Here is a 13099-nt window from a genome sequence, read left to right as displayed (position 1 = left end):
CTCTCTATGGATGTGATGTCTCCTACGTATGTTCCCTCTATGGGGGTGATGTCTACTACGTATGTTCTCTCTATGGGGGTGATGTCTACTACGTATGTCCTCTCTATGGAGGTGATGTCTACTACGTATGTTCTCTCTATGGAGGTGATGTCTACTATGTATGTTCCCTCTATTGAGGTGATGTCTCCTACGTATGTCCTCTCTATGGAGGTGATGTCTCCTACGTATGTTCCCTCTATGGAGGTGATGTCTCCTACGTATGTTCCCTCTGTGGAGGTGATGTCTCCTACGTATGTCCTCTCTATGGAGGTGATGTCTACTACGTATGTTCTCTCTATGGAGGTGATGTCTACTATGTATGTTCCCTCTATTGAGGTGATGTCTCCTACGTATGTCCTCTCTATGGAGGTGATGTCTCCTACGTATGTTCCCTCTATGGAGGTGATGTCTCCTACGTATGTTCCCTCTGTGGAGGTGATGTCTCCTACGTATGTCCTCTCTATGGGGGTGATGTCTCCTACGTATGTCCTCTCTATGGAGGTGATGTCTACTACGTATGTTCTCTCTATGGAGGTGATGTCTCCTACGTATGTCCTCTCTATGGGGGTGATGTCTCCTATGTATGTTCTCTCTATGGAGGTGATGTCTACTACGTATGTTCTCTCTATGGAGGTGATGTCTACTACGTATGTTCTCTCTATGGAGGTGATGTCTCCTATGTATGTCCTCTCTATGGGGGTGATGTCTCCTACGTATGTCCTCTCTATGGAGGTGATGTCTCCTACGTATGGTCCCTCTATGGAGGTGATGTCTCCTACGTATGTCCTCTCCATGGAGGTGATGTCTCCCACGTATGTTCCCTCTATGGAGGTGATGTCTCCTACGTATGTTCTCTCTATGGAGGTGATGTCTCCTACGTATGTTCTCTCTATGGAGGTGATGTCTCCTACGTATGTTCCCTCTATGGGGGTGATGTCTCCTACGTATGTTCTCTCTATGGAGGTGATGTCTCCTACGTATGTTCCCTCTATGGAGGTGATGTCTACTACGTATGTTCTCTCTATGGAGGTGATGTCTCCTACGTATGTTCTCTCTATGGAGGTGATGTCTCCTATGTATGTTCCCTCTATGGAGGTGATGTCTCCTACGTATGTCCTCTCTATGGAGGTGATGTCTACTACGTATGTTCTCTCTATGGAGGTGATGTCTACTACGTATGTTCTCTCTATGGAGGTGATGTCTCCTACGTATGTTCCCTCTATGGAGGTGATGTCTCCTACGTATGTTCTCTCTATGGAGGTGATGTCTCCTACGTATGTTCTCTCTATGGAGGTGATGTCTCCTACGTATGTTCTCTCTATGGAGGTGATGTCTCCTACGTATGTTCTCTCTATGGAGGTGATGTCTCCTACGTATGTTCTCTCTATGGAGGTGATGTCTCCTACGTATGTTCTCTCTATGGAGGTGATGTCTCCTACGTATGTTCTCTCTATGGAGGTGATGTCTCCTACGTATGTTCTCTCTATGGAGGTGATGTCTCCTACGTATGTTCTCTCTATGGAAGTGATGTCTACTACGTATGTTCTCTCTATGGAGGTGATGTCTACTACGTATGTCCTCTCTATAGAGGTGATGTCTACTACGTATGTTCTCTCTATGGAGGTGATGTCTACTACGTATGTTCCCTCTATGGAGGTGATGTCTCCTACGTATGTTCCCTCTATGGAGGTGATGCCTCCTATGTATGTTCTCTCTATAGAGGTGATGTCTACTACGTATGTTCTCTCTATGGAGGTGATGTCTCCTATGTATGTTCTCTCTATGGAGGTGATGTCTCCTACGTATGTTCTCTCTATGGATGTGATGTCTCCTACGTATGTCCTCTCTATGGAGGTGATGTCTCCTACGTATGTTCCCTCTATGGAGGTGATGTCTACTACGTATGTTCTCTCTATGGAGGTGATGTCTCCTACGTATGTTCCCTCTATGGAGGTGATGTCTCCTATGTATGTTCTCTCTATGGAAGTGATGTCTCCTACGTATGTTCTCTCTATGGAGGTGATGTCTCCTACGTATGTTCCCTCTATGGAGGTGATGTCTACTACGTATGTTCTCTCTATGGAGGTGATGTCTCCTACGTATGTTCCCTCTATGGAGGTGATGTCTCCTATGTATGTTCTCTCTATGGAAGTGATGTCTCCTACGTATGTTCTCTCTATGGAGGTGATGTCTCCTACGTATGTTCCCTCTATGGAGGTGATGTCTACTACGTATGTTCTCTCTATGGAGGTGATGTCTCCTACGTATGTTCTCTCTATGGAGGTGATGTCTCCTACGTATGTTCCCTCTATGGAGGTGATGTCTCCTACGTATGTTCTCTCTATGGAGGTGATGTCTCCTATGTATGTTCTCTCTATGGAAGTGATGTCTCCTACGTATGTCCTCTCTATGGAGGTGATGTCTCCTACGTATGTTCTCTCTATGGAGGTGATGTCTACTACGTATGTTCTCTCTATGGAGGTGATGTCTCCTATGTATGTTCTCTCTATGGAGGTGATGTCTCCTACGTATGTTCTCTCTATGGAGGTGATGTCTCCTATGTATGTCCTCTCTATGGAGGTGATGTCTACTACGTATGTTCTCTCTATGGAGGTGATGTCTCCTACGTATGTTCCCTCTATGGAGGTGATGTCTACTACGTATGTTCTCTCTATGGAGGTGATGTCTCCTACGTATGTTCCCTCTATGGAGGTGATGTCTCCTATGTATGTTCTCTCTATGGAAGTGATGTCTCCTACGTATGTTCTCTCTATGGAGGTGATGTCTCCTATGTATGTTCTCTCTATGGAGGTGATGTCTCCTACGTATGTCCTCTCTATGGAGGTGATGTCTCCTACGTATGTTCCCTCTATGGAGGTGATGTCTCCTACGTATGTTCTCTCTATGGAGGTGATGTCTACTACGTATGTTCTCTCTATGGAGGTGATGTCTCCTATGTATGTTCTCTCTATGGAGGTGATGTCTCCTACGTATGTTCTCTCTATGGAGGTGATGTCTCCTATGTATGTCCTCTCTATGGAGGTGATGTCTACTACGTATGTTCTCTCTATGGAGGTGATGTCTACTACGTATGTTCCCTCTATGGAGGTGATGTCTCCTACGTATGTCCTCTCTATGGAGGTGATGTCTCCCTCATATGTTCTCTCTGTTGAGGTGATGTCTACTACGTATGTCCTCTCTATAGAGGTGATGTCTCCTACGTATGTTCTCTCTATGGAAGTGATGTCTACTACGTATGTTCTCTCTATGGAGGTGATGTCTCCTACGTATGTTCTCTCTATGGAGGTGATGTCTACTACGTATGTCCTCTCTATGGAGGTGATGTCTCCTACGTATGTTCTCTCTATGGAGGTGATGTCTCCTACGTATGTTCTCTCTATGGAGGTGATGTCTCCTACGTATGTTCTCTCTATGGAGGTGATGTCTCCTACGTATGTTCTCTCTATGGAGGTGATGTCTACTACGTATGTCCTCTCTATGGAGGTGATGTCTCCTACGTATGTCCTCTCTATGGAGGTGATGTCTCCTACGTATGTTCTCTCTATGGAGGTGATGTCTCCTACGTATGTTCTCTCTATGGAGGTGATGTCTACTACGTATGTTCCCTCTATGGAGGTGATGTCTACTACGTATGTCCTCTCTATGGAGGTGATGTCTCCTACGTATGTTCTCTCTATGGAGGTGATGTCTCCTACGTATGTCCTCTCTATGGAGGTGATGTCTACTACGTATGTTCCCTCTATGGAGGTGATGTCTACTACGTATGTCCCTCTATAGACGTGATATCTCCCTCATATGTTCTCTCTGTTGAGGTGATGTCTCCTACGTATGTTCTCTCTGTTGAGGTGATGTCTACTACGTATGTTCCCTCTATGGAGGTGATGTCTCCTACGTATGTTCTCTCTATGGAGGTGATGTCTCCTATGTATGTTCTCTCTATGGAGGTGATGTCTCCTACGTATGTCCTCTCTATGGAGGTGATGTCTCCCTCATATGTTCTCTCTGTTGAGGTGATGTCTACTACGTATGTCCTCTCTATGGAGGTGATGTCTCCTACGTATGTTCTCTCTATGGAGGTGATGTCTCCTACGTATGTCCTCTCTATGGAGGTGATGTCTACTACGTATGTTCCCTCTATGGAGGTGATGTCTACTACGTATGTCCTCTCTATGGAGGTGATGTCTCCTACGTATGTTCTCTCTATGGGGGTGATGTCTCCTACGTATGTTCTCTCTATGGGGGTGATGTCTCCTACGTATGTTCTCTCTATGGGGGTGATGTCTCCTACGTATGTTCTCTCTATGGAGGTGATGTCTCCTACGTATGTTCTCTCTATGGGGGTGATGTCTCCTACGTATGTCCTCTCTATGGAGGTGATGTCTACTACGTATGTTCCCTCTATGGAGGTGATGTCTACTACGTATGTCCCTCTATAGACGTGATATCTCCCTCATATGTTCTCTCTGTTGAGGTGATGTCTCCTACGTATGTTCTCTCTATGGAGGTGATGTCTCCTACGTATGTTCTCTCTGTTGAGGTGATGTCTACTACGTATGTTCCCTCTATGGAGGTGATGTCTCCTACGTATGTTCTCTCTATGGAGGTGATGTCTCCTATGTATGTTCTCTCTATGGAGGTGATGTCTCCTATGTATGTTCCCTCTATGGAGGTGATGTCTCCTACGTATGTTCTCTCTATGGAGGTGATGTCTCCTATGTATGTTCCCTCTATGGAGGTGATGTCTACTACGTATGTTCTCTCTATGGAGGTGATGTCTCCTACGTATGTCCTCTCTATGGAGGTGATGTCTCCTACGTATGTTCTCTCTATGGATGTGATGTCTCCTACGTATGTCCTCTCTATGGAGGTGATGTCTCCTACGTATGTCCTCTCTATGGAGGTGATGTCTACTACGTATGTTCTCTCTATGGATGTGATGTCTCCTACGTATGTTCTCTCTATGGAGGTGATGTCTCCTATGTATGTCCTCTCTATGGAGGTGATGTCTCCTACGTATGTTCCCTCTATGGAGGTGATGTCTACTACGTATGTTCTCTCTATGGAGGTGATGTCTTCTACGTATGTCCTCTCTATGGAGGTGATGTCTCCTACGTATGTTCCCTCTATGGAGGTGATGTCTCCTACGTATGTTCTCTCTATGGAGGTGATGTCTCCTACGTATGTTCTCTCTATGGAGGTGATGTCTCCTACGTATGTTCTCTCTATGGAGGTGATGTCTCCTACGTATGGTCCCTCTATGGAGGTGATGTCTACTACGTATGTTCTCTCTATGGAGGTGATGTCTCCTACATATGTTCTCTCTATGGAGGTGATGTCTCCTACGTATGTCCTCTCTATGGAGGTGATGTCTCCTACGTATGTTCTCTCTATGGAGGTGATGTCTCCTACGTATGTTCTCTCTATGGAGGTGATGTCTCCTACGTATGTCCTCTCTATGGAGGTGATGTCTCCTACGTATGTCCTCTCTATGGAGGTGATGTCTCCTATGTATGTTCTCTCTATGGAGGTGATGCCTCCTATGTATGTTCTCTCTATGGAGGTGATGTCTCCTATGTATGTCCTCTCTATGGAGGTGATGTCTCCTATGTATGTTCTCTCTATGGAGGTGATGCCTCCTATGTATGTTCTCTCTATGGAGGTGATGTCTCCTACGTATGTTCTCTCTATGGAGGTGATGCCTCCTATGTATGTTCTCTCTATGGAGGTGATGTCTCCTACGTATGTTCTCTCTATGGAGGTGATGTCTCCTACGTATGTTCTCTCTATGGAGGTGATGTCTCCTACGTATGTTCTCTCTATGGAGGTGATGTCTCCTACGTATGTTCTCTCTATGGAGGTGATGCCTCCTATGTATGTTCTCTCTATGGAGGTGATGCCTCCTATGTATGTTCTCTCTATGGAGGTGATGTCTCCTATGTATGTCCTCTCTATGGAGGTGATGTCTACTACGTATGTTCTCTCTATGGAGGTGATGTCTCCTACGTATGTTCTCTCTATGGAGGTGATGTCTCCTATGTATGTCCTCTCTATGGAGGTGATGTCTACTACGTATGTTCTCTCTATGGAGGTGATGTCTCCTACGTATGTTCTCTCTATGGAGGTGATGTCTCCTATGTATGTCCTCTCTATGGAGGTGATGTCTACTACGTATGTTCTCTCTATGGAGGTGATGTCTCCTATGTATGTCCTCTCTATGGAGGTGATGTCTCCTACGTATGTTCCCTCTATGGAGGTGATGTCTACTACGTATGTTCTCTCTATGGAGGTGATGTCTCCTACGTATGTTCTCTCTGTGGAGGTGATGTCTACTACGTATGTTCTCTCTATGGAGGTGATGTCTACTACGTATGTTCTCTCTATGGAGGTGATGTCTACTACGTATGTTCTCTCTATGGAGGTGATGTCTCCTACGTATGTTCTCTCTATGGAGGTGATGTCTCCTATGTATGTCCTCTCTATGGAGGTGATGTCTCCTACGTATGTTCTCTCTATGGAGGTGATGTCTCCTATGTATGTCCTCTCTATGGAGGTGATGTCTACTACGTATGTTCTCTCTATGGAGGTGATGTCTCCTATGTATGTCCTCTCTATGGAGGTGATGTCTACTACGTATGTCCTCTCTATGGAGGTGATGTCTACTACGTATGTTCTCTCTATGGAGGTGATGTCTACTACGTATGTTCTCTCTATGGAGGTGATGTCTCCTATGTATGTCCTCTCTATGGAGGTGATGTCTACTACGTATGTTCTCTCTATGGAGGTGATGTCTCCTACGTATGTTCTCTCTATGGAGGTGATGTCTCCTATGTATGTTCTCTCTATGGAGGTGATGTCTACTACGTATGTTCTCTCTATGGAGGTGATGTCTCCTATGTATGTCCTCTCTATGGAGGTGATGTCTACTACGTATGTTCTCTCTATGGAGGTGATGTCTCCTACGTATGTTCTCTCTGTGGAGGTGATGTCTCCTACGTATGTTCCCTCTATGGAGGTGATGTCTACTACGTATGTTCCCTCTATGGAGGTGATGCCTCCTATGTATGTTCTCTCTATGGAGGTGATGTCTCCTACGTATGTTCCCTCTATGGAGGTGATGCCTCCTATGTATGTTCTCTCTATGGAGGTGATGTCTCCTATGTATGTTCTCTCTATGGAGGTGATGTCTCCTACGTATGTTCTCTCTATGGAGGTGATGTATGTCCTCTGTATAAAGGTGATAGCCCTCCATATGTCTTCTCTGCACTACTTACACATATACAAGTGAAGTCTCCACAATGTCCAGAGATGAGGTCTTACAGTCTTATCTTACTTGCTTTTTGCCTTCTCCACCAGCCCAGACCATTGTGATGACTTCTCCCAACATCTTTGCCCCTTTCTTACCTAGTAACAGTCCATCGTCCCGTTGCCTCCTCTAATTCTTTGGATGCAACTACAAAATGTTCTGCCCCGTAGTCATTTTTTAATTCCCTCTTCCCACCCCACAAATTAGTTATCAGCCACATTAACGGCAGGAGCGGGGCGGGGCGAGTCTAGGAGAAACCCCCTCCCCCTAAATGAATGGTCTTGTGGGACAGACATGTAACACCCGCAATCACTAATGACAATGTCCCTGTGGTGGGACCTGGCTGAGATGGCCATCTGCTACTTACTATGGCCACATCTCGCACATTCTCTGCTTTCCCTGATTATTTTCTGTTCTCTCATAGGGAAAGGTCAATGGCTCCCAGGACAAAGGGCCGGAGGCCTCAGATGGGACCACATCCCTGGAGATGGCTGTGAACAGCATTTACTTCTCCAGAGAGGAAGGTAAGAGGGTTTACTGGTAGAATAAGTCTGCGGATAATGGTGCCGGGGACAATGGGGTGAGGGACAAGGACCGAGGATAGAGGGGACAATGGTGATAGGGACAAGGATGGAGGATAGAGGGGACAATGGTGATAGGGACAAGGACCGAGGGTAGAGGGGACAATGGGGTGAGGGACAAGGACCGAGGATAGAGGGGACAATGGGGTGAGGGACAAGGATGGAGGATAGAGGGGACAATGGTGATAGGGACAAGGACCGAGGATAGAGGGGACAATGGGGTGAGGGACAAGGATGGAGGATAGAGGGGACAATGGGGTGAGGGACAAGGATGGAGGATAGAGGGGACAATGGTGATAGGGACAAGGACCGAGGATAGAGGGGACAATGGGGTGAGGGACAAGGACCGAGGATAGAGGGGACAATGGGGTGAGGGACAAGGACCGAGGATAGAGGGGACAATGGGGTGAGGGACAAGGGTGGAGGATAGAGGGGACAATGGGGTGAGGGACAAGGACCGAGGATAAAGGGGACAATAGTGATAGGGACAAGGACCAAGGATAGAGGGGACAATGGTGATAGGGACAAGGACCGAGGATAGAGGGGACAATGGGGTGAGGGACAAGGACCGAGGATAGAGGGGACAATGGGGTGAGGGACAAGGACCGAGGATAAAGGGGACAATAGTGATAGGGACAAGGACCGAGGATAGAGGGGACAATGGTGATAGGGACAAGGACCGAGGATAGAGGGGACAATGGGGTGAGGGACAAGGACCGAGGATAGAGGGGACAATGGGGTGAGGGACAAGGACCGAGGATAGAGGGGACAATGGGGTGAGGGACAAGGACCGAGGATAAAGGGGACAATAGTGATAGGGACAAGGACCGAGGATAGAGGGGACAATGGTGATAGGGACAAGGACCGAGGATAGAGGGGACAATGGGGTGAGGGACAAGGACCGAGGATAGAGGGGACAATGGGGTGAGGGACAAGGACCGAGGATAGAGGGGACAATGGGGTGAGGGACAAGGACCGAGGATAAAGGGGACAATGGGGTGAGGGACAAGGGTGGAGGATAGAGGGGACAATGGGGTGAGGGACAAGGATGGAGGATAGAGGGGACAATGGTGATAGGGACATGGACCGAGGATAGAGGGGACAATGGTGTGAGGGACAAGGATGGGGGATAGAGGGGACAATGGGGTGAGGGACAAGGACCGAGGATAGAGGGGACAATGGGGTGAGGGACAAGGGTGGAGGATAGAGGGGACAATGGTGATAGGGACAAGGACCGAGGATAGAGGGGACAATGGGGTGAGGGACAAGGATGGGGGATAGAGGGGACAATGGGGTGAGGGACAAGGACCGAGGATAGAGGGGACAATGGGGTGAGGGACAAGGGTGGAGGATAGAGGGGACAATGGGGTGAGGGACAAAGACCGAGGATAAAGGGGACAATGGGGTGAGGGACAAGGACCGAGGATAGAGGGGACAATGGGGTGAGGGACAAGGACCGAGGATAGAGGGGACAATGGGGTGAGGGACAAGGGTGGAGGATAGAGGGGACAATGGGGTGAGGGACAAGGGTGGAGGATAGAGGGGACAATGGGGTGAGGGACAAGGACCGAGGATAAAGGGGACAATGGGGTGAGGGACAAGGACCGAGGATAGAGGGGACAATGGGGTGAGGGACAAGGATGGAGGATAGAGGGGACAATGGGGTGAGGGACAAGGGTGGAGGATAGAGGGGACAGTGGGGTGAGGGACAAGGACCGAGGATAAAGGGGACAATGGGGTGAGGGACAAGGATGGAGGATAGAGGGGACAATGGTGATAGGGACAAGGACCGAGGATAGAGGGGACAATGGGGTGAGGGACAAGGACCGAGGATAGAGGGGACAATGGTGATAGGGACAAGGATGGAGGATAGAGGGGACAATGGTGATAGGGACAAGGATGGAGGATAGAGGGGACAATGGGGTGAGGGACAAGGACCGAGGATAGAGGGGACAATGGTGATAGGGACAAGGATGGAGGATAGAGGGGACAATGGGGTGAGGGACAAGGACCGAGGATAGAGGGGACAATGGGGTGAGGGACAAGGACCAAGGATAGAGGGGACAATGGGGTGAGGGACAAGGACCGAGGATAGAGGGGACAATGGGGTGAGGGACAAGGACCGAGGATAGAGGGGACAATGGTGATAGGGACAAGGATGGAGGATAGAGGGGACAATGGTGATAGGGACAAGGACCGAGGATAGAGGGGACAATGGTGATAGGGACAAGGACCGAGGATAGAGGGGACAATGGTGATAGGGACAAGGACCGAGGATAGAGGGGACAATGGTGATAGGGACAAGGACCGAGGATAGAGGGGACAATGGGGTGAGGGACAAGGACCGAGGATAGAGGGGACAATAGTGATAGGGACAAAGACCGAGGATAGAGGGGACAATAGTGATAGGGACAAGGATGGAGGATAGAGGGGACAATGGGGTGAGGGACAAGGACCGAGGATAGAGGGGACAATAGTGATAGGGACAAGGATGGAGGATAGAGGGGACAATGGGGTGAGGGACAAGGACCGAGGATAGAGGGGACAATAGTGATAGGGACAAAGACGGAGGATAGAGGGGACAATAGTGATAGGGACAAAGACGGAGGATAGAGGGGACAATAGTGATAGGGACAAAGACGGGGGATAGAGGGGCCAATGGTGATAAGGACAAGGACGGGGGATAGAGGGGACAATAGTGATAGGGACAAAGACCGAGGATAGAGGGGACAATGGTGATAGGGACAAACACGGAGGATAGAGGGCACAATGGTGATAGGGACAAGGATGGGGGATAGAGGGGACAATGGGGTGAGGGATGAAGACGGGGGATAGAGGGGACAATGGGGTGAGGGACAAGGACCGAGGGTTGAGGGGACAATGGGGTGAGGGACAAGGACGGGGGATAGAGGGGACAATGGGGTGAGGGACAAGGACCGAGGGTTGAGGGGACAATGGGGTGAGGAACAAGGATGGGGGATAGAGGGGACAATGGGGTGAGGGACAAAGATGATGGATAGCCCCCCGGTAATGTCTGTGGCCCCCCGGTAATGTCTGTGGCCCCTCACTGGTTAAAGTGGAGCTGCATATATCACACTTTGACTTTCACTAGTGTGCAGCAGATCCTGTCCCGGTCACTGTGATGACCCCAGGGGACTATGATAACTCCCCACCCAAATTGTCAGACATATACAGTACAGACCAATAGTTTGGCCGCACCTTCTCATTCAAAGAGTTTTCTGTATTTTCATGACGATGACAATTGTAGATTCACACTGAAGGCATCAAAACTATGAAGTACTGTGTTTCCCCGAAAGTAGGAAACCCCCCGAAAGTAAGGCATGCCCAAAAATCATTGCAGCTGGCTGAACACTGTGCGATGTGCTGCTGCCTCTGCTGCTGTAGGATGAGCTGGTAGATGCCGCTGTGCATAAGCTGCTGTGTCGACTCTCCCAGCTCATCCCAGAGGCAGCAGCACACAGAGCACATCGCTCAGCATCCAGCCGGCTGCAATGCCAGTGAAGTGAGGCTCTCCAGCGAAACCGCCGTAAGCCTCGCTAAGCCCCGCCCACCGCTGCTGCCGGGACAGACAGCAGCACCAGCGCTGCTATGAAGATGGGAAAGGTAAGTAGGATACCTTCCCCCCTCCCCTACACTACCTACAACTGGCAGTCATGCTGACTCTCCGCTAAGGAAGTGCTGGCATGACTGCCGGTTGTAATAAGATATTCCCCGAAAATAAGACAGGTCCTATATTTAGGGTGACAATTTAATATAAGACACTGTCTTATTTTCAGGGAAACATGGTACACATGTGGAATTGTAGACTTACCAAACAGTGGGACACCACTGACAATCTGTCTTCTATTCTCGCTTCTTCCTTTTGCTCTGATTCCTGCTTTGCACACTCTTGGTATTGTCTTGATGAGCTCCATGAGGTAGTCACCGGGAATGGTCTTCCAACAGTCTTGAAGGAGTTCCCAGAGATGCTTAGCACTTGTCAGCCCTTTTGCCTTCACTCTGTGCTCCAGCTCACCCCAAACCATCTGGATTGGGTTCAGGTCTGGTGACTGTGGGGGCCGGGTCATCCGGTGTAGCCCCCCCATCACTCTCCTTCTTGGTCACAGCCTGGAGGTATTTGGGGTCATTGTCCGGATGGAATAGCATGCCGCTGCAAGATGCTGTGGTAGCCATGCTGGTTCAGTATAAATCCCCAATAGTGTCCCCAGCTTGGCCCCGCCCCCCCCCACACCATCACACCTCCTCCTCCAGGCTTCACGGTGGGAACCATCCCGTCACCTTTTCCCCAGTGTGAATCTACAATTGTCATAGTCATAAAAATACAGAAACTTCTGAATGAGAAGGTGCGGCCAGACTTTTGGTCTGGGCTGTACTTTCCAGTTAACCCCTTATATGCTGCTCACGTTACGTCAGTTATTTTACAAATAGACTTTTCCCACCTTGTTAATGGCGTCGCCAGATCCGTAACGTTATTCATTTTATGATAAGTCGCCATAATCCTTCACATTCTAGAATTCATGTATCCTCCATTTGGTATAAGGAGAATGTTTGTTTTGGTAACGTGTTAGCCAGTGGTTATGAAATATTAAAAAAAACAAAAAACTTACAAGTCTTCAGTAGGTGACACCTTTATTAATGGCTGACTCATAATGATGACAGAATATGACGCTTCGAAGCTTCCTCTGAGCTTCTTCTTCAGATATATATAAAAAAACTTTCTGCAGGCTGCATATATATATATATATATATATATATATATATATATATATATATATAACTGGACACAGGGGTAGGATTACAGGAGGGGGGGAGGGGCTTATTACTATATACATATACAAACAAATAATCAATCCCCAGTTCCCAGGTTCTTTATCTTTATGGCTCTTAGTTCAGTGATTTGTATAGAATGACATGAACCCATGTGACACATTCATTCCATTATCCAGAGTCTTGAATAGGGTCATGGTCTTGTACTCATATATCAGTCGCTGTTTTCTTGATTTAAAATTCCCTCTTACAATTAAAATTTTCATGTCACTGGTGATATTATGATCTTCCTGGCAGAAATGTTTTGGCACGGGAAGGTCCATTCTCTGTTGTTTAACCACTTCCAAACCACCCATAGACATATACA

At 48.1% G+C, this 13099-nt stretch overlaps 1 protein-coding gene across 1 annotated transcript in view; it reads left to right on the top strand.

Annotated features, from left to right (window-relative positions):
• The window catches only part of DOK1 (docking protein 1), a 63687-nt gene that overhangs the window by 29678 nt on the left and 20910 nt on the right, over positions 1–13099 (top strand). The window contains exon 3 of the mRNA XM_075261530.1: positions 7788–7887. Coding sequence (XP_075117631.1) covers positions 7788–7887 — 100 coding nt within the window. The remainder of the gene's footprint in view (positions 1–7787; positions 7888–13099) is intronic.

This window comes from Leptodactylus fuscus, unplaced genomic scaffold, assembly GCF_031893055.1.
Source record: "Leptodactylus fuscus isolate aLepFus1 unplaced genomic scaffold, aLepFus1.hap2 HAP2_SCAFFOLD_184, whole genome shotgun sequence".
In the NCBI taxonomy this organism is placed as follows: Eukaryota; Metazoa; Chordata; class Amphibia; order Anura; family Leptodactylidae; genus Leptodactylus; species Leptodactylus fuscus.
This window is presented reverse-complemented; position numbering and strand designations above follow the sequence as displayed.